This window comes from Hylobates moloch, unplaced genomic scaffold (genome assembly GCF_009828535.3).
Source record: "Hylobates moloch isolate HMO894 unplaced genomic scaffold, HMol_V3 SCAFFOLD_5, whole genome shotgun sequence".
Classification (NCBI taxonomy): domain Eukaryota; kingdom Metazoa; phylum Chordata; class Mammalia; order Primates; family Hylobatidae; genus Hylobates; species Hylobates moloch.
Window position 1 is genome coordinate 36,605,071 of NW_026652280.1, and position 26,986 is coordinate 36,632,056.

Sequence of the window (26,986 nt, forward strand, 5' to 3'; positions counted from 1 at the left end):
AAAATAGCTAATTGACGAAGATTTATTATATTCAATTTTAAACCTTAGACCAAAACAAGAATAAGAACATGAGTACAAGAATGTGAATGGACTTAACTTGCCTATTAAAATAAAACAAATTTTAAACTAGTGCAAAAATTCCAGCACTGTAATATACCAAGAACCCCCTGAAACACAATGATTTACGATTGTAAATTCAAAGAAAAATTAGGAATAAACCCCCAAAATTGAAACAAAGTTAATGCAGTGATTATAACTTTGATCAGACCAAAACGATAAAAATAATTAAATGAGATAAGGGAAACTTTTAAATAAAAAAATTCACAATTGCATTGTTCATTGATACCCTAACATTCTGATCAAAATATTGATTTATGACTTATGCTGGTATTTTCTAGGACAACTGTTCTTACTTGGGACTTGTTGATCATTACCCATTTCTCAATATTGTGTTCTTGTGTGTATATAAATGAATGTTTTGGGAGTAAAAGATAGACCATTGTTATTAGATTTTTAGAACCAATGTATTAAGATATTATAAAGTCGATACAATTAAAATATCTGAAAAAAGGATAGAATTATGATGTTTGAGTTTCTTATGAAGTTGCTCTGTAGCAAGGAATAATAGAATGCCAATATTTTGAGGATATAAAACTGTGTAACATAAAATGAAATAAAATTTAATCTCCAGTCTGACTGATAGCAGATTCTCTCCAGTGTGATAACAGGTTGAGCTTGATAGGTACCTAGGAGAGATTTTTCAAAAACTGTTTTTTTATAAATTATCTCTCCCAAATGGAAATGCCTGTTAGATGTCCCATAGGGGATCCACTTTGTAAAACACAAAAGAAACTTATACAAATCAATCTTTCTAAAATTATCTTTTGAATTCTGAAACAAAGCTCAGCTGGCTCCTTTTGCTTTGATTCTGTCTCAGCGGTGGGTCAGAAGATTCCACACTTAAACGGCTTTTTTCAATTATACAACAAGCAGCAGGTTTCCATTAAAGCACAAACTCCATCATCTAAATATACACTGTTTTTTTGTTTTGTTTTGTTTTGTTTTTGCGGGGCGGGCTGGCGGGGGGAGGTAGCGGGGGGATGGAGTCTGGCTCTGTCACCCAGGTTGGAGTGCAGGGGCACAATCTCGGCTCACTGCAACCTCTACCTCCCAGGTTCAAGTGATTCTCCTGCCTCAGCCTCCTGAGTAGCTGGGATTACAAGCATGCGCCACCACGCCCAGCTGATTTCCGTATTTTTAGTAGAGACGGGATTTCGCCATGTTGGCGAGGCTGTTCTAGGACTCCTGACCTCAGGTGATCCACCCGCCTTGGCCTCCCAAAGTGCTAGGATTACAGGCATGAGCCACTGCTCCCGGCCTAGGTGTTCTTATAAATAACTGTAACAGGTAAGTCCTTGACTGATTCATTTGTTTCTGATGTTGGCTGTATGTTTCTCAAGTCTAATATCCAAATATTTCTATTATTTATTAAAATGCTTTCATATCTTTTTTTTTAATTTGTTCAAAACTTCTTCGGGCTCCACAATTCCTTCCCAATTGCGTAGCAATTAACTTAGCCCATAACAGTTCTTTCTATTGCTTCTTGATAGCTTCCGTGACTATCACGTACTGATACCTGACAGAGGAAGGTTTAAATGTGTGAATAGAATGGTGTGACATATGAGTAGCGATATCAATCATTCTTAACATTGTTAAAGAAAATCAGAGCCAGAAAATAGTTAAATTGGTAAGAACAGATTTTATTCAGGAACTATGGCAAAGGATAAAGAAGAACTACGTATAGAACTGGTCTTAGTTCCAAATACAGCAAGCACTAAGGCAGATGTATAGCCGAGAAGCAGGATTGGGGTCAGTGGATGGAAAAATTACTAAGAAATATCCAGAAGAGGTGATTCTGGTTAAACAAATTTAATGAGATTCTTGCTGAAGGCAGGGAAATCAAATATTTCTTGAGGAGTGGTGGGGATGAAGAAATTGATCAGGTATTGAGAATGATCAGATAGCAAGGGTAGGGGATGCTCTCTAAACTGATTTAGCAGTATTCTTGCTAAATCTGGGTTATGAAAAGATGAATATGGAAGTACAAAAGTTTAGGTGTAGGTGAGAAGAGGGTTCAGAGGAGCCTGACTGAAGTTTTGGCAAGGAGCGAGTCTTCATCATTCTGATATCAAAATGAAGATGGCAAAGGTCATTTTTATGTCATAGGATAAAGGCATTCTCATGGATGGAAAGTACCACACTAAGTCTGAGAACAAGACTAGTAGCTGTTTGGGCAGTGATATAAGTTCAGACTGAAAGGAAAGATGAATGTGGTTCACGAAAGACCACATATATTAGCATATCATGTTGAAGATTATGTTCTTTATTTTAATAGCAGCTGACATGTGAGTGACATAATTTTTTTAATGATGATGTTGGTACCATTGGGAAAGAGCTAATGTAAAGAAAATAAAATAATTACGGAGGAAACAGTTTTTAGTCTAATGCAATAGAGATTTTCAAAAGAAATATAAGATTTTGAACTAGAGTAATAGCAGAAAGAATCAAGATGTATGAAAAATTTGTTGGAGTGAAATCTTAAAATTTATGTTTGTATGGAGGATATGAGAGGGAAGGGATGCAAAGACATCTTTGAGATTTTAGCCTAAATAATTGACTGTCATAAGGTGGATGTTGAGACTGTTAATCACATTAGTAATTAAGTCTATATCCATTTGTTTTGAGTGGAGTAGGAATACCCTCCTTTTAGTTTTAAATGTACTGAACTAAGCTATCATTGAAATTGAGATGACTGACTACCCATAGCTAATTGCTCACAGGAAGCCATGCCTCTGACCTCTGTGTTCTAACTGGGAGTAAACCAGTCAGGAACTAAGAGAGGGAGGCAACTGCCATTTTAAAACTCAGGAAAAGCATTTTCCAAATGCTTCATCATATCCACTTAATAAACATGTTGCTTTCAGTTTGTTTACCTGAAGTATTCTAACTCCTCAGGCTATCTGTAAGGAATGTTGATTTGCATTTCAAAAATTTGCCCAAAGCTGTCAAATTGAATAATACTTACGTGTAGAGATGTCTTTTGTCAATGTAAATAAAGGAAGTAAACAATTGTTAAAGCATAAAACAGAAATTCTCTTCCACTGTGTCAGTTTCCATTTCTTTGCATTTCTCAGCAGGGTCAGACTAGTGCATTCCCATGTTTTTGAATGTAACTGAGTCTTCTCTGCTCTGAACATTTGCTAAAGTGTGTACACACTTAAAAACAACCAGAGCTGGACACTAGTTAAAGCGATAAAAATAAATTTAATCCAGGAACTATTTCCATAAGGGAAAAGAGTCCTCAGTATAGAACTGGGCTCAATTCCAAATACAGAAAGGACATGCAGAGATGTATAGGCAAGGCACAGAGGAGGAGGAAGGTGAGAGGGGAGGGGTTACACCTGTGAATGGAAAATTCCTAAGAGGAGACATCAAGGGAAGGAAGATTCTTGCTAAACTGACTTGTTGAAGGTAGGACAGAGGATCAGATATCAGGGGAGGATTCTTTCTACACTGACTTAGCAGGATTTGTACTACAAGTGGGATATATAGACCCAGCCAGAATGCAAGGACAGGGTCCATGTTTGAGGCCTAGTAGAGACGAAGGCTTAGGATCTCACCTAAAATTTACTCAAGGAGAGAGTCTGTTAACAAACACACATGCAGAAGTGAGGAAAAAAGAAAGAGAAGAGCTATTATACACTATTTTTATCTAAGTTTATTGTTTTGCTTCAGAGTTCCTTTTGCTTCCTAATAATGGAAATTCACATGAGGAAATACTTTACAATAGAAATATTACAAATGTTTTACAAAATCATAGGTTTGGAAACAACGTGGAGAATACAGAATTACAGAAAAAAAAGTAATGAAAAAAGGTGGTCAATAACATAAATAGGCAAAATAAAAGTAACTGAAATAATTTTAATTTTGAACAGTTAAAGACAAAAATTATGTAATTACATATCTTTATAGTTCGTAAGAACTTCAGAGGGTATCTATTCACTTTTAAGATGAAAAACTTAGAGTCCCAGAGAATGTACAGATTCTTTGGTGAAAGGGACTTGCACATCATTACCAACTATTTAACCAGAGCAGGTCAAGAGGGATTCTGTAACTGGTTTACATTTTCATTATGTCAAGAGCTTCTTTATTTTTACTCTAATACCATTTTTATTGAAATACACTTAAAATTTGAACATATTTATTTCAGAGAAGTATCTGGCATTATCTGACACATTTTTCCCTCTAGAACTTTGTCTTATTGTTTTCATTTTGTGTGAAATTAAATTAGTCACTCACATAACTAACTTATTCACCATAACCTTTTAAGAGATTGGTGGACTATGTTGGTAAATATATTGATGAATTAGTGAATTTTTATTAAACAAAATGTGTTTTTTTTTTCTTTCAGCAATGACAATGCAGTTTATTAGTCATCAATTCCCTGATTATCATGACCCTACTATAGGTAAGCGGAAACTTCTTTTCTCCGTAAGCTCAAATAAAGATACTGTGACTAAGTGGCTTGAAAATAATAGCAATGTTGTTGGAAAATAAATATAATTTACTCTATGACCCAGAACACATACACACAAATCTATCATATGTAACGTACCACAACAGAAGCTTCAAGAGACAGTATTTGTCCTTAACTTCTTGCCGGGTACTCTGTTATTATCTATTTTATTTCTTTCTGGTAAATGGTGGTTGGAATCCATTAAGTGATTTCAGTATCTAATAATGGATATCTATCTGCATTTGAGAAGTTTCTCTGGATAATAAAATTGATGTGATTATATATGTATTTGCTCACTTCGGTCAGTCTCTGAATTTTCTACTGCAGAGTCATTTAGCCATGTTAATGGTGCATTTGGAACGTTAGATATAGACATAATATTATCCATCATTCTCATCTCGAAGGTTAGGAAGCTGACATTTAGGGTGTTAAAATATTGCTAGAGCCAAAACACCACCCATGTTTTATTCCTCCTACCCACTTTTCTTTCTGTCATAATATACTGCAGAAGCTTTGCATTGGGGAACAAGTTTTCTGCCTCATTCAAAGCACAAAAGATGTCTTTAAAATTGCTTTACTCATTCAAAAAACCACTTTAAAGGATTAGCTGGAAATTTTCAAGCAGAGTCCACCGTAGTACTCTTTGTCTAGAAACACACTGGTATTAAAAACACATCAAGCTTTATTTCCCAGAGAGGGAGGCATATAGCCTCATGGCTGACTGGCTGTCTGGATGGTGAGCTCCTTTAACCACTCCCCATTACTTACCCTATTTGTTCCCTCAGTCTGAATATCTCTTATCCTCACTCCACCCATGGGTAAGATCATCTAGTTTCTATTATGCTTATCAAGAAATTTTAATTCAAGATCCTACTTGATATATTAAATGTTATCCTGTAGATTATGCTCCTGTATTCTTTCCCAAAAGGCCCCAGAATATTTGCTTGCATACCATTGCTGACATATATAAAACATATTTTTAAATGTCTGATTATTTATTAAGACCACCTCATCAGTTGAAGTAAATTGATTATATTTAAGTACATGCAATTAGTATGTGGTAACTGGAAAGGACTTCCTCAATAAGTTGAGGTTTGTTTCTAAAGAGAAAGAAACTACTTTGTAAAGTTTTAGAAGTGGTTAGCTGCAACCGTTGCTTGATAATTCTCTAAGTCTATTTTCTAAATATCTTAATTCTAGAATGCCAGTAGCTTTGTACCACACACGGTAAGTTACAGAAAAGGGACAATCTTTGGAAAAATCTCTGAATCTTTTATCTTGTTGGAAAATTCAATAATATAGTATATAATTTATGAAATCAGAAATTCACTCAGTTGTTTATTATTTTCTGTTATTCTTTAAGTTTGTATGTATTGGTGTCTCAAAAACCAGCTTCTTGTTCATCAAACTCTCACATCTAACAGCTTGAATAGGGCAGTAGATGTGAATAAATCATAAACGACTCCTTCAGAAAGAAGAAATGAGAAGTATATGATGATGTCTCCTTTAGTTATCCATGAGGCCCATCTATCACTTGAGATTAAGATACCGGGACATTCAGTACTAACAGATAGCTAAAATCATACCTTTATCTGGCTATAAATAAAACAGCTTTAGAGGAAGAAGTTTGAAAATGGAAACATAGAGTACTTTATTACTTTTGATTTGATTTTCCCATCATTTCGTTTCTTGGCCTTTCTAGTGGGAATATTGGTTAACAATTTTCCATTGGTATCCTGCTTGCAGAAGGTAAAAGTCTGAAATAATTTACCTTCCACCTGCTTCTGCTACATAACTATAACTCAGTGTGGCTGACTTAATGACCTCTTAAGAGGAAATTCATATTAGTACAGTTTGAAAATCATTCAAATTATAAAAGAATAATACCTATCAAGGATACTTTTTTCACAATTGAGATAGGAAATAAATATTTTTCAATCCTTCTCTAGATCTGTTTGTTACCCTACTGACTGAGGCTTTTAAATAGCCTTTTGTCTAAAATAATTGAGAGATATATATGGCTTTATTTTCTCCCTTATATTCAGCTTAGAGTTATTCTTCTTTCAAATATACCTCAATTCTGAAAACGTAAGATCCCTTTATCACTGAAAAGAGTTAGATATATTATTTGATACCAGCGTTCTTCCCAAGGAGTAATTGTTCCCCTTATTTACTGGCAACAATTTCAACATCAGTAACCAATGAATTTATAACAATAGAAAGGAAAAGCTGATTGGTTAATATGAGGTTACTTCACATTACTGTTTTTGTAAGGGTTAAAGCAGAGAAGACTTCTTTATTACATTGACTCAGGTAGAATGGAATCTCTTGCTTTCAGAAAGTATTGGTCTGTTCACGGGTCTATTTGCTTGCTTAAAATTTCAGTTTGGTTTTGTGGCATCTAACGTGAGTGACTTCATTTTGGTTTGGTCTCGTCTGTTAGGCCCAGGGCAGGAGCTCAATAGTCCAAAACAATTGCCTGTCATAATTTTGTTTCACAGTTTTGAGCAGATAATCTCTGTACTTATTTTTGAAAGATGCATAGGTATTAGGCTGGTGAAGAGGAGAGATTGCTAAAACAAAAGGTATAGGCACCGAGACAAGGCAGCACAACAAGTGACAAAGCTGGGGCATTTTGGGAACCAGAAGCTCAAGGGTGAAGTAAATGGTATAATATGTAGGATGGCAAGCAAGAGCTAAATACATTACCAGGCACCAGATCTTTGAAGATCTTGCAGGCCTGGCTAAGGGTTTAGATACCTACAGTCTTATACTCTTCTGTGAGAGAAAGATGAATACTACTGACAGCCTGCTTAACTTTTCCATTTGTTAGTTCCAAGGCAGAAAAACTAAACATGCCTCAACTTTAATAGCTGATTTTCCGTAGTAGATGTTTACTTTTTCCAGGATTCTTTCTCATGGTAAAGTACCCGATCCACCAGCATCTCATGCCAAAAACCCATGAATAATTCATCATACCTATTTAAACTTCTACAGTAAACCACTCACAAAATTCTGTTGTTTCTACATTTATAACAGGTTTTAAAACTGTCCCCATCTCTCTATAAACTTTTCTGTCATCTTTTTCTAAGCCACACCCATCTCCAATTTGGACTTGTTTTAAAATTGGTTTCTACACAGAACCAAAAAAAATCTTGAAAACTATAAATTTGGACTACTGTAATCTCTGTTTGATGGTCCCTAGTGTTGTATTATTTTTAGCATAAAAATTCTAAGAACAAAATGAAGACTCTTATGGTCTTGCTATTATTTATGTCTTCAGCTTCCACACTTGCCACTTCTTTCTTGGGCATCAACCACATCCACCTTATTTTAGATCCACAGACTAGTCAAGCCCTTTTCTGTCTTAGGGCATTTTCACCCATATTTTACCCAGAATGCTCTTCACTTTTTCACCTACATCTTTGCTTCATTCACTCGTAGTTTTCTGTTAAACTTAAATTTAAATATTGCTTCCCCGAGAGCGCCCCTTTTGACTTCCCAAAAATAAGCCTTTCTTTTATGCATTCTTTTAGAATGTTGAATACTTTTAATATCACTAATCTCTATGAAATTAAATAATTGTTTAGATAATTATCTGTTAAATTAAAGTGTCCTAAAGGTTAAAAAAGCCCAATATGTTATTACTAGTGTATCCCAGACCTAAACAGAATGTTGAACATATAGCAGATGCTATAAAATATTCATTAAATGGAAAATTAGTAAGCAAATACATTTCTAGGAAAGCATTAATAATTTTTGGATATTGCTATAGTAACTTTAGAGTCCTGGTGAGCAACTAAACTAATAACTAATCAAAGGTGTTCTAGTAGTCTTTTATAAAAATTCTGTTTGTTAATTACTATTTCTTGACCTAAAATGATTGGCAAAAGAAAATTTTCATGAAAAATTAAACATTGTGCTAATGCCAATCATTCTTACTCCTCTGCTCTCCTAATCCTTCCTCTTTATTCAATATTAGTTCCTTAATAAATGTTTATGTTTCAGGCATTGTTCAAAGCAAAGGAGTCAAAGGTGCACAATGATAGGCAAGAATTCCTTTTTCATTGAGTTTCTTTGCCTACTTTTATTTCATCATCTCTGAGAGCTGATCATATCTCCTTGTCTAGAGTCCAATTTTTCTTTTTTTTATCTCACTGCATTAAGATGACTTGAGGTCATTACATTAATACAGAACACAATTTAGTTACAAAAAAACTGGCCTTAAGGACCTATCCATTGTTTCTTAGGGTTGCTTTCCCTTTGGAAAGAAAACAGCTTTAACAACCGAGCAATCAGTTATTATTTTATTATCTCATTTGCCCGTCCATTTATTTGGTTCTCACAGTGCCCAGAAATTCACAAGACCAACAAGTTTCCAACTATACTTACATATCCTATTTTCAAGGAACACATCCTCTTGTAATTGACTCAACTGAGAATGCTTTTCCTCTTTTAGTGTTTTAGACTTCCAATTTCACTTACAAACCATGAAAAATGCATAATAGTCTCATCTGAAATATTTATATTCTTTCTGAGCAATTGATAAGGACTGTAACAAGTTCTACAAAAAAAGAATAAAATGCTATATATAGAGTCAAGTCTTCCTGAATGATTTGGGAAGCTTGAAAAAACAAGGACTTTATATAAGCAGCAAAGTACATCAACAATATAGACAGGTCGGCCGGGCACGGTGGCTCACGCTTGTAATCCCAGCACTTTGGGAGGCCGAGGCGGGCGGATCACGAGGTCAGGAGATCGAGACCACAATGAAACCCCGTCTCTACTAAAAATACAAAAAAATTAGCCGGGCGTGGTGGCGGGCGCCTGTAGTCCCAGTTACTTGGAGAGGCTGAGGCAGGAGAATGGCATGAACCTGGGAGGCAGAGCTTGCAGTGAGCCGAGATTGCGCCACTGCACTCCAGCCTGGGCGACAGAGCGAGACTCCGTCTCAAAAAAACAAACAAACAAACAAAAAAAAACAAAACAGAAAAACAGTATAGACAGGTCATCTGCAGATAGCTTCATGCTCAATGGCTGTTAGACCAACATGGAACAAATGTACCACGTTAAGTATACATTTCTCAATATCTCTTGTAGAAAAACGAAATACTTCTTAAGCTAGGAATTTAGAAAAATACTGTGTTTGAATTACACTAAAATGGCCTGTTCTGTGTCTAAAATATACACTAATAGAGTCACTCCTTTGTGTCACTAGAAAATTCCTGTTAAAATATAAATGCTCAGGGGAGAGTTAATGCCCAGAGCCATTAGGAGTCATTTATATATTTGCATAGATTAATGTATCCAATTATTCTAGAGAGCAAACCACAGAGCCATGGTCTACAGAGAAACACTGAACAGATACTTATTGAAGGGGTCTGGAGAAGGGAGGATATTACTACTAGGCAGAATAAGTGCTCCAGTATAACTCTTGGAGGAAATCAAGGTCTATAAACTAAACTGGAATAATTTAACTATTGAAGGAAATCAAGGCCTATAAACTAAACTTGAAGAATTATATTTATTAATGACTCTGGAATGTTTGAATGTGGTACAATAGAAAGATAATTCATATGAAACTAATTAAATTGGGTATTGAATTCTGCCTTCATCCTAGCTCCGTATTTTCCTTCCAAATGGATCCTGTAACACCCTCTTGCTTGCTGTGCACCAACCACACTGGACTCCCATTAGTTCTTTAAATATGCCAAGCAACCTCTTCTCTGCCTTTGGATTTTGTCAAGATACTCTCCTGTACCTTAAACAGCTTCCTAATGCTATTTACAGAACACGTTCTTACTCATTCTTCAGGTCTCAGTTTGCATACATCTCCTCAGAGAGGCCTCTGATCACCTTATCTAAGTTAACTGCTTACCACATAAACACACACATAGGCATACATACAGACACATACACACATACAAATGCAAAACATACAGGTGCATTTCCTATATCAGCACACAGCTTGTTTCCTGAATCATATTTATTCAATTCTGAGTTAAAAGTTACATTAATTTTTTGTTCATCTTCCCATATAAAAAGTAGGTTCCATGATGTCAGAAAACATGCCTGCTTTGTTCTGAATTTCATACGGGACCTCGCACAGTGCATGTTTATTAGGAATGAGGAAAACATTTGTGGAATACAAGAATGCATGAGCAACTTCAGTGACATTTTTTTTCCCTGTTGTCTAAGTTAGATTTCTATGGTCACATAATTTCAGACCTCTTGGCTCTCTCATTTGATATAGTAAGCCAAGCACCACCCAAAGTAAACCTAAACCTTTTATGAAATTGCACTGGAGTAGCTGAGTATAACCATGAAGCCTGGTCTCACTTTAAATGTATTATGCTTGATCTTAAATAGGCTTTTAATGGTGCTCTAGAATATACATCCAGGTCATAGACTACTCAATTTCTCACTGCTCTAAAATCACCAACTTCTCCTCCTATCTTCACATCTTCACTGATGACTTTGCTTTCTACTTTACTTAGAAAATGGAAACATCTAGAAGATAAATTTTAAAGACTCCCATCCAGAAGATACTTCTAAAGCTACCCACCACTCTGAGTCCACACTTAGCCTTGCCACCTATTAACTTAGGTGAACTGCCAATGCTCCTACATAAGCCAGTACTACCATTTCCATTCAGTAGATTCCATCCCCATGTCCAAATCAAAAATCTTGCTCGAAACAATATTTTCTTGTTATGAATCACTTCTTATCATCATAAAAATGGTGTTTTTGTACTCTAAATATTAAGAAACATTAAAAATTTTTTCCCCACTTCTGCTAGTGCCTTTTGCATTTCTCCACTGCTTTGCTATAAAGCCACTCAGAGTTGAATGTACCACCAGACTCTAATTCCCTTTCTACTACTTTCTTCAATCAACTCTAGCCATGTTTTCATCTCATCACTCTACTGAAATTGCTTTTATTAGGGTTACCTTGACTCTTTAGTGGCTAGTCCGAGGACAACATTAATTCTTTCCATTTTAACTTACCAGCAGCATTTGATATGTTCTACCACTCTTGGATTTCATCCACTTTTTTCACTTGGCGTACAACATATCATACTCTCTTAATTTTCCTCTAACCTCTGTAACAGCTTTTCTGACACTGTCTAGTTCTTCCTGTTTACCTGGATATTGAAGTCCCCCTAAGACTCAGCATTTAGTCTTCTTGCATTTGGTCTTCTTATTGTCTCTCTCCAAATTCCCTTCATTGGTGATTGTCTTCAGTGTCATGGCCTTGTGTATCATGTATATGTTACAACTCCAAAATTTATTTCTCTATCTTATATTTCTCTCTTGAATTTCATACTTATATCTCTAGCTTCCAACTCAACTTCTCCATTTAGATGTCTAATAGACATTCCTAAATTCCCCTGTTCAAAGCTGACTTCTGGTTCTTTCTACAAAAAAAAAACAAAAAACAAAAAACTTTTTCATCTACAACCTTGCCTGCCTGCCTGCCTGCTTTCTTTCTTTCTTTTCCTTCCTTCCTTCCTTCCTTCCTTCCTTCCTTCCTTCCTTTCTTCCTTCTTTCTTTCTTCTTGCTTTTCTTTTTTTGTGTGTGTGTGACAGAGTCTTGCTGTGTTGCCAGGCTGGAGTGCAGTGGTGTGATCTCAACTCACTATATCCTCTGCCTCCCAGGTTCAAGTGATTCTCCTACTTCAGCCTCCCAAGTAGCTGGGACTACAGGCACGCACCACCACACCCAGCTAATGTTTGTATTTTTAGTGGAGATGAGGTTTCACCATGTTGGCCAAGGTGGTCTCAATCTCTTGACCTCGTGATCCACCAGCCTTGGCTTCCCAAAGTGCTGGGATTACAGGTGTGAGCCACCGTGCCCAGCCAACCTTTCTTATCTCTATGGTAATCTCATCATTCTGGGTTCTCATAACTAAAACCTTTGGCTCTTTCTTGATTTTTTTCTTTTGCCACACAATATACTCTCAGGAGGTCTTGTTGACTCTACTTCCAAATATGTACAACATTCATCTATTCTCACTACCTCTACTGCTACCATCTTGATCTGATCCAGAAGAATCCCCAGCCTACATTATTATTTTAGATCCTTGTTTCTACTCTTGCCTCACTTTGCAGCTTATTTTCACTATAACAGAGTTATTTTTTTGCCTTTATTTATTTATTTATAGATTGAGAGGTAATAATGCAGTTTTGTTCATGGATATATTGTATAGTGGTGAAGTCTGGTCTTTTAGTGTAGCCATCACCTGAATATTGTACCTTGTCTCCATTAAGTAATTTTTAATCCCTCACACCCCTGGACCATCCCACCTTTTGGAGTCTTCATTAACTATTATTATACTCTTTATGTTCATGTGTACACAATATTTAGCTCTCACAAGTGAGAGCATATGATAGTTGAATTTCTATTTGAGTTAGTTCACATAAGATAATTGCCTCTAGTTTCATCCATGTTGCTGCAGAAGACATGATTTATTTTTTTTATGGTTTAGTAGTATTTAATGGCATATATATATGTGTGTGTGTGTTTGTGACATATATATCTATGTATGTGACATATAGATATGTCAAATATATGTTATGTTTTCTTTATACAGTCTTTCTTTTATGGACACTTAGTTTGATTCCATGTCATTGCTATTGTGAATAGTGCTGCAATAAACATACAGGTGTAGGTACATTTTTGCTATGATGATTTATTTTCCTTGGAGTAGATACTCAGTAGCAGGATTGCTAAACCAAATGGTAGTTCTATTTTTAGTTATCTGATAAATCTCTGTATCATTTTCCATAGAGTTTATACTAATTTACATTCTTGCCATTCTTACCAAGAGTATATAAGCATTCCCTTTGCTCTGCAATCCTCACCAAGATCTGCTATTTGCCTATTTGCTGCCTTTTTTTTTTTTTTTTTTTTTTTGAGACAGAATCTCACTCTGTCACTCAGACTGAAAGTGCAGTGACATGATTTCGGCTCGCTGCAGCCTTGACCTCCTGGGTTCAAGAAATTCTCCTGCCTCAGCCTCCTGAGTAGCTGTGATTACAGGCACATGCCACCACGCCCTACTAATTTTTGTATTTTTAGTGGAGATGAGGTTTCGCCATGTTGGCCAGGCTAGTTTTGAATTCCCGACTTCAAGTGATCTGTCTGCCTTGGCCTCCCAAAGTTCTGGGATTACAGGCATGAGCCACCGTGCCCGGCCTGTTGGCTTGTTAATAATAGCCATTCTGACTGGTGTAACATGATTTCTCATTGGTCTAATTTGCATTTCTCTGATGAGTGATACTGAGCATTTATTCATATATTTGTTGGCTGTTTGTGTGTCTTCTTTTGAAAAAAAAAGTATTTTTATGTTCTTTGCCAACTTTATAATGAGCTATTTTGTTGTTGTTGTTGTTGTTGTTGTTGTTGTTGTTGTTGAGTTGTTTGAGTTCCATGAAGATTCTGGATATCAGCCCTTTGTTGGAAGCATAGTTTGCAAATGTTTTCTCCTGTCCTGCAGGTTGTCTGTTCACTCTGTTGATTACTTATTTTGTTGTGCCCAAGCTTTTTAGTTTAATTAAGTTCTATCTGTCTATTTTTGTTTTTGTTGCATTTGTTTTTGAGGTCTCAGTCATGAATTACTTGCTAAGGCTAATGTCCAAAAGCGTTTTTCTCAGTTTTTATTCTAGTTTTTTTAAAATATATTCTTAGGCCTTACATTTAAGTCTCTAATCCATCTTGAGTTAATATTTGCATATGGTAAAGATAGGTGTCTAGTTTCATTATTCTGCATATGACAATCCAGTTTTTTCAGCACCATTTATTGGACAAGGTGTCCTTTCTCCAGTGTATGTTTTCCTTGATTTTGTGGAAGATCAGTTGGCTGTAGGTATGTGGCTTTATTTCTGGCCTTCTATTCTGTTTCATTGATCTATGTGTCTATTTTTATACTGGAAAGATCTTTTTAAAACATAAGCTTGATTATGTCACTCTGTTCAAAACCCTTCAGTAGCTCCTCATTTCACCCAGAGTAAAAAGTAACTGACAACAGCCTATAAAAGCATATGAATGACATACCTTGACCATCTGACTTTTATTTTTTAGCATTCTTCCTCATTTATTTGATGTCCTTACTATCCTCTTTGTTTCTGAAACATGCCAGATAATTTCTTACACTGACATCTGTGCACTTGATATTTCCTTTCCTGGAATACTTTTCTTAAAATACTCTAAGAGCTAACATCCTTATCTTTTTCAAGTCTCTTCTCCAGGATTCAAATGCCTTTTTTTCAAACATGCTTACACTGACCACCATCGAACCTCCAGAATACACTCACTCTCTTCTATTCTTTTTCTCAAAGCACATTTTACCTTCTTATTTAGTATATAGTTATATGTGTCTTCCTTAGCTAGAAAATAAATGCTGTTTTAGTCATTGGAGTCTCCCAAAAATGATCAGTGTGTGATTTATAGCAGAGAATCAGTAGATTGTTGAGTGAATAACTAAAGTACTTATTGTCCCTTCAACCTTGAAAAATTTAACATATGTTGCTGGCCTTTCCTCATCTATAAAAATGCAGTGATGACATTATTTTCCATGATTTTTATGTGAAATAATGTAGATATAATTGCTTTATACTCTACTGAAGACAAAATGAATATTTTGATTTCTTTAGCAGGAATTAATCGAACTATAAGATGAAAATGGTGAAATGGAAAGCTGTCAGGATAAGGACACCTAGACTTTGTGCTCTTCTTTGAAGTCTCAGAGAATCTATTCATAGAGAATGGAAAGGCAACCATAATGTCAGTTTATTAACTTACAATGAGATATTACTGTCACTGCAACTGGAATTACTCAAAGCACTTATGATCATCATAATTTTTCCTGTGGCAAAACTATATAAAAGAGGAGAAATCATAATTGGAAATTCTGATCTGATCTATGTGAAGTTTCTATTGAAAACCTGGATATGAGTAGCATATGATCTCCATGACAGCTGTCTTACATGGGAATATATGACTTGCCTGTTTGGTATTGAATCAGTCCAAGGAATTTAAGAGAACTGAAAGTTTTAATGATGTCATATTAACAATGCGTAACACATCTTTCACGACTGCATTGGTCTTGCAATAAAGACTACAACACTTTGTTCTGTACTCCAAAATAGACTGTGATTTCACTCAGTCCCAGAAAAATTGAAAAAACACTCTTTTCTCAGCATTCATGATAAGCTCTTCTGAATAAACCACTTATTGTTTAAATATGCTAGTATAATCTTATTGCTGTTGAGTTCTGCAGGCTAGGAGAATTCTCACTCCTTCTGGTTGCTTTACCTATCAATATTCTGACTCATGTTCATTCATTTTGTAATAATTAATAAATATCTAATATGTTCAGGACATTATTTCTGAGCTGGGCTATAGCAGTGAAAAAAACGAATTTCCTGCCCTCACAGAGATTACATTTTAGTGGAAGAGACAGAAAATACAAGCTTACCAATAAATAAATGTCAGGAGGTTAATATGGAAACTTTAGAAATATTTTATTGATACATAATATTTGTGCATATTTATGGGGTACATGTGATATCTTGTTACATGTAGAGGATGTGTTCTGGTCAAATCAGTATTTAGGGTATCCATCATCCTGAGTATTGACCATTTCTATGTGTTAGAAATATTTCAAGTCCTATATTCTAGCTATTTTGAATTATACAATTCATTATTAACTATAGTTACCCTATTCTGCTTCCACACATTAGAACTTATTCCTTCAATCTAACTGTATGTTTCTACATATTAACCAACTTTTCTTTATCCCTGACCACCAACTACTCACACCCTTCCTAGCATCTGGTAAATATCATTCTACTCTCTACCTCCATAAAATAAAGCTTCCACTTATAAGCGAGAACATATGATATTTGTCTTTCTGTGCCTGGCTTATTTTACTTAATTTAATGACCTCCAGTTCTGTCCATGTTGTGCACATGCCAGGATTTTATTTTTTTATGGCCAAGTAGTATTCCATTGTGTTTATGTACCACATTTTCTTTATTCATTCATCCATTGATGGACATTTAGGTTGATTTCTTATCTTTCCTATTGTGAATAGTGCTACAATAAACATGGGAATGCAGGTATCCCTCTGAAATAATAATTTCCTTGCCTTTGGATAAATTCCCAATGGTGAAATTGCTGGATTATATGATAGTTCTACTTTTAGTCTTTTTGGAAACCCCTACACTGTTTTCCATAATGGCTGTATGTATTAATCTGTTCTTGCGTTGCTATAAAGAAATACCTGAGACTGGGTAACTTATAAAGAAAAGAGGTTTAATTGGCTCACATTTCTGCACACTGCATAGAAAGCATGGTGGTTTCTGCTTCTGGGGAGGCCTCAGGAAACTTACAATCATGGTGGAAGACAAAGGGGAAGAAGGCACGTTTTACATGGCTGGAGCAGGAGGAAGAGATGAAGGAGGTGCTACACACATTTAAACAACCAGATCTCACAATAACTCACTCACTCACTCACTATTACAGGAACGGTACCCAGGGAATGGTGCTAAACCATTCATGAGAAACCACCCCCATGATCCAATCACCTCTCTCCAAGCCCGACCTCCAACACTGGGGATAACAACTCAACCTGAGAATTGGGTGGAGACATAAATCCAAACCATATCACTATACTAATTTACATTTTCACCATCAGTGTGTAAGAGTTCTATTTTCTCTGCATCCTTACCGGGATCTGTTATTTTTTCACTACTTGATAATACTTATTCTAACCAGGGTAAGATAATGTCTCGTTTGGTTTTAATTTGCACTTCCCTGATGATTAATTATATTGAGCATTTCTTCATATACTTCTTGGACATTTGTGTGTCATCTATTGAGAAATATCCTTTCGAGTTCTGTGCTCATTTGTTAATGAAATTATTATTTTATAAAATTAATTAATTTACTTTTTTGCTATTGAGTTTTTTGAGTTCATTATATATTCTGGATATTAGGCCTTGTCAGATGAATTGTTTGCAAATATTTTCTCTCATTCAACAGGTTGTCTCTTCATCTTGTTGACTGTTTCCTTTTCTGTGTAGAAAGCTTTTATTTTATTACAGCCCCGTTTGTCTATTTTTGCTTTTGTTGTCTGTGCTTTTGAGGTATTTGACATGAAATATTTGCCTAGCCCAATGTCCAGGAGTATTTCTCTTATGTTTTCTTGTAATAGTTTCATAGTTTCGGATCTTACAAACAGGTCCTTAATCCATTTTGAAATTTTTTGTGTATGTAGTGAGAGACAGAAGTCTTATTACATTCTTCTGCATATGGATATCTAGTTTTTCCAGCACCATTTATTGAAGACAGTACCTTTTTCTCAGTGCATGTTCTTGGCAACTTTGTTGAAAATCAATTTGCTATAAATTTGTGGATTTATTTCTGGGTGCTCCATTTTGCTTCCTTGGACTATGTGTGTCTATTTTTGTGATAATACTATGCATGTTGTTTTTGTGACTATAGACTTATAACATATGTTGAAGTCAGGTAATGTGATGCCTCCAGTTTTGCTCTTTTTTCTCAAAATTTCTTTGTCTATCTAGGCTCTTATCTGGTTTCATATGCATTTTGTTTTGTTTTGTTTTAGACAGAGTCTCACTCGGTTGCTCAGGCTGGAGTGCAGTGACACGATCTCAGCTCACTGCAAACTCCGTCTCCCAGGATCAAGTGATTCTCATGTCTCAGCTTCCCAAGTAACTGGGACAACAGGCATTTTGTATTTTTAGTAGACAAAGGGTTTCACCATGTTGGTCAGGCTGGTCTTGAACTCTTGACCGCAAGTGATCATTTGCCTCTGCCTTCCAAAGTGCTGGGATTACAGGTGTGAGTAACTGTGCCTGGCCTCATATGCATTTTAAGATTGCTTTTTCTGTTTCTGTGAAAAATGCATTCCTCTTTTGATATGGATTGCATTGAATCTGTAGATGGCTTTTGGTAATATGTCCATTTTAACAGTATTAATTATTTGAATGCATTAACATGGAATGTCTTTCCATTTGTTTTTTTGTGTCTTCTTTGATTTATTTTTTTATTTATATATATATTTTTAATTTTATTATTATTATATTTTAAGTTTTAGGGTACATGTGCACAACGTGCAGGTTTGTTACATATGTATACATGTGCCATGTTGGTGTGCTGCACCCATTAACTCGTCATTTAGCATTAGGTATATCTCCTAATGCTATCCTTCCCCCCTCCCCCCACCCCACAACAGTCCCCAGTGTGTGATGTTCCCCTTCCTGTGTCCATGTGTTCTCATTGTTCAATTCCCACTTATGAGTAAGAACACGAGGTGTTTGGTTTTTTGTCCTTGCGATAGTTTGCTGAGAATGATGTTTTCCAGTTACATCCATGTCCCTACAAAGGACATGAACTCATCATTTTTTATGGCTGCACAGTATTCCATGGTGTATATGTGCCACATTTTCTTAATCCAGTCTATCGTTGTTGGACATTTAGGTTGGTTCCAAGTCTTTGCTATTGTAAATAGTGCCGCTATAAACATACATGTGCATGTGTCTTTATAGCAGCATGATTTATAATCCTTTGAGTATATACCCAGTAATGACATGGCTGAGTCAAATGGTATTTCTAGTTTTAGATCTCTGAGGAATTGCCACACTGACTTCCACAATGGTTGAACTAGTTTACAGTCCCACCAACAGTGTAAAAGTGTCCCTATTTCTCCACATCCTCTCCAGAACCTGTTGTTTCCTGACTTTTTAATGATGGCCATTCTAACTGGTGTGAGATGGTATCTCATTGTGGTTTTGATTTGCATTTCTCTGATGGCCAGTGATGATGAGCATTTTTTCATGTGTTTTTTGGCTGCATAAATGTCTTCTTTTGAGAAGTGTCTGTTCATATCCTTCACCCACTTTTTGATGAGGTTGTTCGTTTTTTTCTTGTAAATTTGTTTGAGTTCATTGTAGATTCTGGATATTAGCCCTTTGTCAGATGAGTAGGTTGCAAAAATTTTCTCCCATTTTGTAGGTTGTTTGTTCACTCTGATGGTAGTTTCTTTTGCTGTGCAGAAGCTGTTTAGTTTCATTAGATCCCATTTGTCAATTTTGGCTTTTGTTGCCATTGCTTTTGGTGTTTTAGACATGAAGTCCTTGCCCAAGCCTATGTCCTGAATGGTATTGCCTAGGTTTCCTTCTAGGGTTTTTATGGTTTTAGGTCTAGCATTTAAGTCTTTAATCCATCCTGAATTAATTTTTGTATAAGGTGTAAGGAAGGGATCCAGTTTCAGCTTTCTACATATGGCTAGCCAGTTTTCCCAGCACCATTTATTAAATAGGGAATCCTTCCCCCATTGCTTGTTTTTGTCATGTTTGTCAAAGATCAGATAGTTGTAGATATGCGGCATTATTTCTGAGGGCTCTGTTCTGTTCCATTGGTCTATATCTCTGTTTTGATACCAGTACCATGCTGTTTTGGTTACCATAGCCCTGTAGTATAGTTTGAAGTCAGGTAGCATGATGCCTCCAGCTTTGTTCCTTTGGCTTAGTATTGACTTGGCAATGTGGGCTCTTTTTTGGTTCCATGTGAACTTCAGTGTTTTGCAGCTTTCCTGTAGAGGTCTTTCACCACCTTGATTAAATCAATTCCTAGGATTTTTTTTTTTTTTTTGTAACTATTGTAGATGGGATTGAATCCTTGATTTCTTTTTCTACTAGTTCATTGTTGGTGTATAGAAACACTATTGATTTTTGTATGTTGATTTTGTATTCTGCAACTTTACTGAATATATTTATCAGATCTAAGTGTTTTCTAGTGGAGTCTTTAGGGTTTTCTAAATATAAGATCATGTCATCTGCAAAGAGGGGTAATTCGACTTTCTGATTTTCAGTTTGTTGCCTTTCATATTGTTCTCTTGCCTGATTGTTCTGGATAGGATCTCCAGTACTATGTTGAATAGGAGTGGTGAAAGTGGGCATCATTGTATTATTCTGGTTCTTAAAGGAAATGTTTTCAGCTTTTCCCCATTCAGTATGATGTTAGTTGTTAGTTTCTCATATATTGCCTTTATTATGTTAGGTATGTTACTTCTACGTCTAGTTTTTGGGTTTTTTTTTTTTTTTTTTGCCATGAAGGGATATTGAATTTTATCAATGCTTTTTCTGCATCTATTGAGATAATCATATAATTTTTCTCCTTTATGTTGTCAATGTGATGTATCATGTTTATTGATTGGCATATGTTGAATCATCCTTGAATCTCTGGAATAAATGCCACTTAATCATATTGTATTATCTTTTTGGTGCTCTGTTTGATTTAATTTGCTAGTATTTTTTTGAGAATTTTTGTATCTATGTTTTTTAGGGATATTGGCCTGTACTTTTGTTGTTGCTTATTCTTGGTTTTGATATGCTTGGGATATATTTTTCTATCCCTTTATTTTCAGTCTGTATGTGTATTTACTAGTGAAATAAGTTTCTGTTAGGTACCATACATTTGCATCATTTAAAAAAATCTATTCAGCCAGTCTGTATCTTTTAAGTGGAAAATTTAATCTGTTTCTATTCAAGATTAATCTTGATACGTGAGCACTTATTTCTGTCTTTTTGTTCATTGTTTTCTGGTTGTTTTGCATATTATTTGTTCTTTGATATTTTTCTTTCATTCTTTCTTAATTGTTTTCTCCTGCTGTTTTATGAATTCTCTCTGTTTTGATTTGGGGATACATTTAATTTAACTTGTTCTAATGGTACGTATTTTTATATGCAATCACTTCTACGTATAGTTAAGTTCTTACTAGCCCACTTGATGTAGTTTCCTGAAATACTTGTATCTTAAAAAAAAAAAAGCAGAAACAGATATAACTTTGAATACATAATTATGTATAGGGCCTTGGAAAGCCCCTCTGCAAGTAAGCAGCCCAAAACTTCAGTTCTAATAGTGTCCCAGTCAATTGACCTCTGCAGTGCCCTCTGCCTCTTTCTCTGATGCCAGAAACATCTGTGGCTACTCCAATCACTCCTTGTGTTAGGGGCAGTGTGAGGGAGAAAGAGTTAGAGGGATGAGAGAGTGAACTGAACTGTGTGATTAATTCTACAAATTTTACAAGCTGTTTGACCTTGAGCTCAACTTACTAGGGCACCCCCCTACTAACTCTTTATGTGGTACAAAAAAAGAAAGAAATTTCACATCAGCATAAACGTAGTAGTACTGTCTTACTCTTGCAGTAAACGTGTGTGTATCAGGTTGCAAAGACAATTTTCTTCCTATATTCACCAGAATTACTGATTCACTGTAAATAATTGAAACCTTCTAAAACTAATGGCCAGCCCTACCAGCTCACAGATGGATGTTTGATGCATCTGGCTTTAAATAGCAAGTGACTCTCATCTGTGTGATGCTGGGAAGATAACTACATTTCTACGTATGATTTACTGAACTCTATTTCTCCAAATGAAAAATGGAAATAATAACTCTCCCTACCACATAAGTCTCCTGTGAGGGTTAATTGAGATAATAAATGTGAAGTGCTTAGCCTAGAACCTGGCATACTGTAATCATTTCCTAATTCTAAATACTAACTACTACCGCTAAGTAACGTAATAAAAACAATGTTATAATTATTCTTTTAATATCGTTTTCAGATAGTACTATAACCAATGAAATATTTAGTTAACCATCTTTGATGCTGACCAAATTCAGAAGCTAATTAAAATAACTGCTGGTCAGCCTAAATAACAAAGCAAACATGAACCAATAGTGTTATGCAATCAAATTACTTATATTTATATTGTGTATTATTTTAATAGCTTATTTTTAAAGATATCTTTTATTATTTATTGACTCCTAATAAGCCAATTATGTAAATAATTAGAGTGAGAAGAAAAGTATTCGTGTAGACATGACCTACATATTGACTGATTGCCGATGAAAGCAAATTGAGATGTAAAAGCTATTTTAAGCGTACCTAAAATGAGCTAACAAAGTGTGCATTTTCCTCTCCCAATTTGTGTAATTATCATTTTTAAAATGTAGAGTGTAAAATATTCTACTTAGGGATACATTTAAAATTGTAACATACCTCTCAGTACTTTCAATGATTTAGTGTAATTTAGACACATTTACCTAGTGCCATATATTTAGAAGTTAGTAAAACTAGAATCCTAATCCATAATTTTTGACCCCAGTGTCAGAGCTGTTTACAATTACCTTTTAATTTTTGGCCTCTTCAAAGAAGAGCTTTGTTATTAGCCGTGGAAGATTCTGCTTAAAGCTTTCAATTTAACTAATGTAATTTTAACTACTATGTTGATAGGGTTCCTGGTGAATAAGAAGGACAACATTCTGACATTTCACATTGAAGTTGTCCATATTAGTACGTATTTATTCAGCATGAAGGGAGGACACGGAGAAAAATATTTAGAAATATTTGGTTAGTCAGATTCATGTAAATAATCAAATTGAATATGTCAATTGTCCATATTCTATAATTTGACTTACTCTGATTAAAGACAGTCCCATAATGTGCATTCTCATTAGTACAAAGATAGATAATTTTCTTTAACTTTGAATATTTCCTGGATGCAGTCATTTAGAGTTGGTGTGCTTATGACTTACCTGGGGCAGAGGATGGGGGGAGAAAACATCTTCTTTTATAATGTTATGGTAAAAGGGACTGAATTAAATATCAGAAGAGCAGAGTCCAAATTAGTTGTCCTTCTCTGCAAGTTATTGATCCAATCTGAGCCTTTGTTTTCTTATTTGTAAAATAATGCCAGCCATATTTATTTTTAAAAACAAAAATGAAACTGTTTTGAAGCTAAAATTAACTATGTATAAAACAATTTAAAAGCTATCAAGCACCACACCAATGTAAGCAACAGTTCGTATATATTAGAAAACAGCTAAAATTTATTTTATCTTCCTATTTTTGTCAGTCACGTGAAATGATAGGGAACAAATCTTCCAGATGCGTATAATCTGTGAAAGTCATAAATAAAAGTTGATGCATCTTCATGCTTACTTGACTATTTGATGCTTTTGTACATTAAACAAATTCTCACTTTTATAATTAGAAGCTGGATAGTAGCATTTTAAAAAAATATGTTTGTTTTCCTAATGTCCTTACATAGTCATGCACCTAGGAATAATTAAACCTTCATTAGTCAAACCAAGTTAACTAACTGGAAGCTTCTCAGCAGTTGAATATATGAGGCCATAGGAGACTGTTTAAGATAGACAGGGGTTACAAGTATCAGCATGAGTGGTGTTTTTACTTTAAGCTTCCATATACTGTCATATTTTGTGCATGATAGCCAGTCAATGTTTTACTGTACTTCTAAGAGGTAACCAATACTGATGATTATGCCCTTTTGGGGAGAAGCATTCTTTTCTTTTGTCTTCTTCAACATAATCCCCTGGCTTATGGCTCATTACTTATTTTCAGGCACTGCTCTGCTGCTTTTGAAAACTCGTTCTGGGATATCCAATCAATAAATCTAGGTATTTTTCAAGGCTTAATTAATCCTAGACTCTCACCTTCTCACAGTCAAGTAAGCACGAAGGTTCTTTCTCCAGACAATCTCGAAAATTATCATGTTTTTATTTGCCATCTACATGTATGTCTCTGACTCCAAAATTTGCATCTCATATACCTGAAAATAACTAAGCTAGATCACTTTTTTGACTTCTAAAACTAAACATCCAATTACCTACTTGACATTTCTAGTTGGATGCTCTATACTTATCTCAAATTTTACCATTTCAGATTAAATTTATGATCTCATGCCTATCCAAATTGTTCCTCTTGTGGTGTTCCCTGAGTCAGTGAATGACATTGCTATCCATCTAGTAGTTCAAGCTCTGAAACTGGAGGTCATCCTTGACTCTTTTTACTCACCTCTCTTAGCTATGCTATCATTGAGCTATTGATTCTATCTCCAAAATATGTTCTAAAAATATTTTCACTCTCATGATTGCTATAGCTCAATATTTTATTACACAGTAACCACTCATATAACTACTACACAGCTAAAACAGTGTGCTGTGTCAACATTTCATAAGTACTTCTCATGCTATCTACCCACAACCATGTTCTTTATAACCCTACATTTTCCATGCTTTTCTTAACAGTTTTAATATAAAACAAGCATGCGTAAACATTTTTGCCTCATTTTGTAATATATATATATGTGTAATTATAAATACAGTCTGTGTTATTCTTCATCTGGCTATTCTACATTCAATATTATGTTTGTGAAATTTATTCATGTTATTGTACATAGCTATATTATACAGATTATTAAACATTTTATTGCTATCTATAAATGTAGTTTATATATAAGAATTTTTCCATTTAATCAGTTAAATTTTCTTTTCAATAGATTAACTTATTCATGGTTTTAAAAATTACTGGTATATTTGGACTCATTCCTGCACTCTTATTTTGTGTTTTTTGTTTACAGTGTTGGTCTCTTTGTTCTTATTCCCACATTTTCTTCCTTTTTGCTTTTGAAAGTCTCTTTCCTGAAGAAAATTTATGTATTTATTATATTTTTAAAATGTTTGTTTTTAATTATTTCTACATATCTGAGATAGGAGTAAAGGTCTCCATCTTAGAAAGAAAGTCTCCAGAGTGATCATTTTAAAATTCAGATATGATCATATGTTCACATGCATTTACACAACACAACTACATATCCTTCTTTCTGCTTAACATTTTTCAATGACTTTCCTTAACAGGAGGAAAAAAAGGGTAATATGTCCTGCAATGCTGTACTTGGGCTGCTCTGTCAAGTTTTTGAGCCTTGTAAGCACCATTCTCTTCTCTTTTTCTCTTTGCACTTAAGCAATACTATCTTTTCTTTTGTACTAAATATCAATGCCTCTTCTCCTTCCACAGTGCTTCTTCAAAAAGTGAATCTATGTGTCTGAAGTATGTTCTTATGCCTTGTTCTACCTCTACTTCTGCCTCAATTCTCTGTGCTTTGCTTAGTTAAAGCCTATTTTATTTTTGCTTCACAAATAAGCTCAAGGATTACCTCTTCAAGGATAAGCTCCCTGACACTCCACTTCCCCTGGATTGTGAGTGACTATGTCTTCACGAATGTGATTATTGGTTTCGTAATTATCTTTTATTTTGAAATTCCAGTGCCTTACCCAGCAGCGGAGCCTTAAAGAAACTTGATTTTACTTAGTGAATAAATTTAGATGCTATATTTTCACTCCTTAAGAGAAGCTTAATGACTCAACGATGGCAGCATTTAGTGTATCTAGCCTAGAGCTAGGGAACCATAAAGAAACCAAAAGGACATAGTTTGTGAGAAGTATGCCAAGGAGAGGATGTCAGACCCTTGTGGAAGTCAGTTTTCCTTTTGTCTTTACACACAACATCAAGATGTTTATTTATCTAGTTTTCAAGTTCATAGCATTTGATACCGAAAATGGCAGTGAGTTAATACATCATGCAGATAGTTACTCTGATAGTGCCAAAAGCAATGTTCTCAGAAGGAAAGCATGAGTCATATAAGCCTAATACTTCAGCGCTGTATAATGCAGATGATACAGGAATGTTTAAAAAATGTGGCAGTATACAGAAATGCTCATGTAATCTCGGCCTCAAATGATGGCATGTTTTTCTGTTGTAGTTGTACTTTCCTTTCCTAAGCTCATCTATAAATACTAGGAGAAATATATTTTGTCAGTGTATAATGAAAGTTCAACATTCTGCCCACAGGGAATCAGAAACTGCGGAGCAGTAATTCTCAGTCACGATTCCTGGACACTGTAATATCACTAGGAAAGTGAAAATGATTGACACAAATTTATATTCATTACTCACATGCAAACTATTAGCTATCAAGCTATAGTTCATGTTTGCATTGTTTAAAAAAAATAAACCACGTGGTTAATCATAAATTACTACAACAATTTTTAAACAAAAGTGCCAGAATTTGGCGTTCAAATAAGAATCTTTTCAAAGTCATCATGTTCATCAGTTCAGTGATGTTGCAGCCTTTCAAAATATGACTCAACTGTGCCTTGTACAGGCACATGTCTGTACACACGAAATGTTTAATTTTAGGGAGAGGATTTGTTCTGAAAAAGGTGAATCAGTTTATTGGTTTGGAGAAGAGCATCTGAGACACAAAATGATATGGGCTAGTGCTTTTATTCCCTTTTATATGGCTTACTATCAACGGACATTGGAATTTTTGGACAGAATAATTTCTCAAATGATTATAAAATCAATAATATTGTAACAAATGTGTGACCTTTGCATGTGGTGGATTTTTCCCCAAAATTTTCTATTTTTAGCAGGCCACTTAACTTTTTGGGATCAGAATTTCTTCAATTACAAAATGTGGCTAATATTATCTGCCATAAAATGTGAAGTTATAA

General features: G+C 35.0%; 1 protein-coding gene across 2 annotated transcripts in view; it reads left to right on the top strand.

Moving 5' to 3' along the window:
* RIT2 (Ras like without CAAX 2) overlaps nt 1-26,986 on the top strand; it is a 389,165-nt gene that overhangs the window by 78,423 nt on the left and 283,756 nt on the right. For both annotated transcript variants that reach the window (XM_032152422.2, XM_032152421.2), the window contains one exon: nt 4,472-4,528. In XM_032152422.2, coding sequence (XP_032008313.1) covers nt 4,472-4,528 — 57 coding nt within the window. The remainder of the gene's footprint in view (nt 1-4,471; nt 4,529-26,986) is intronic.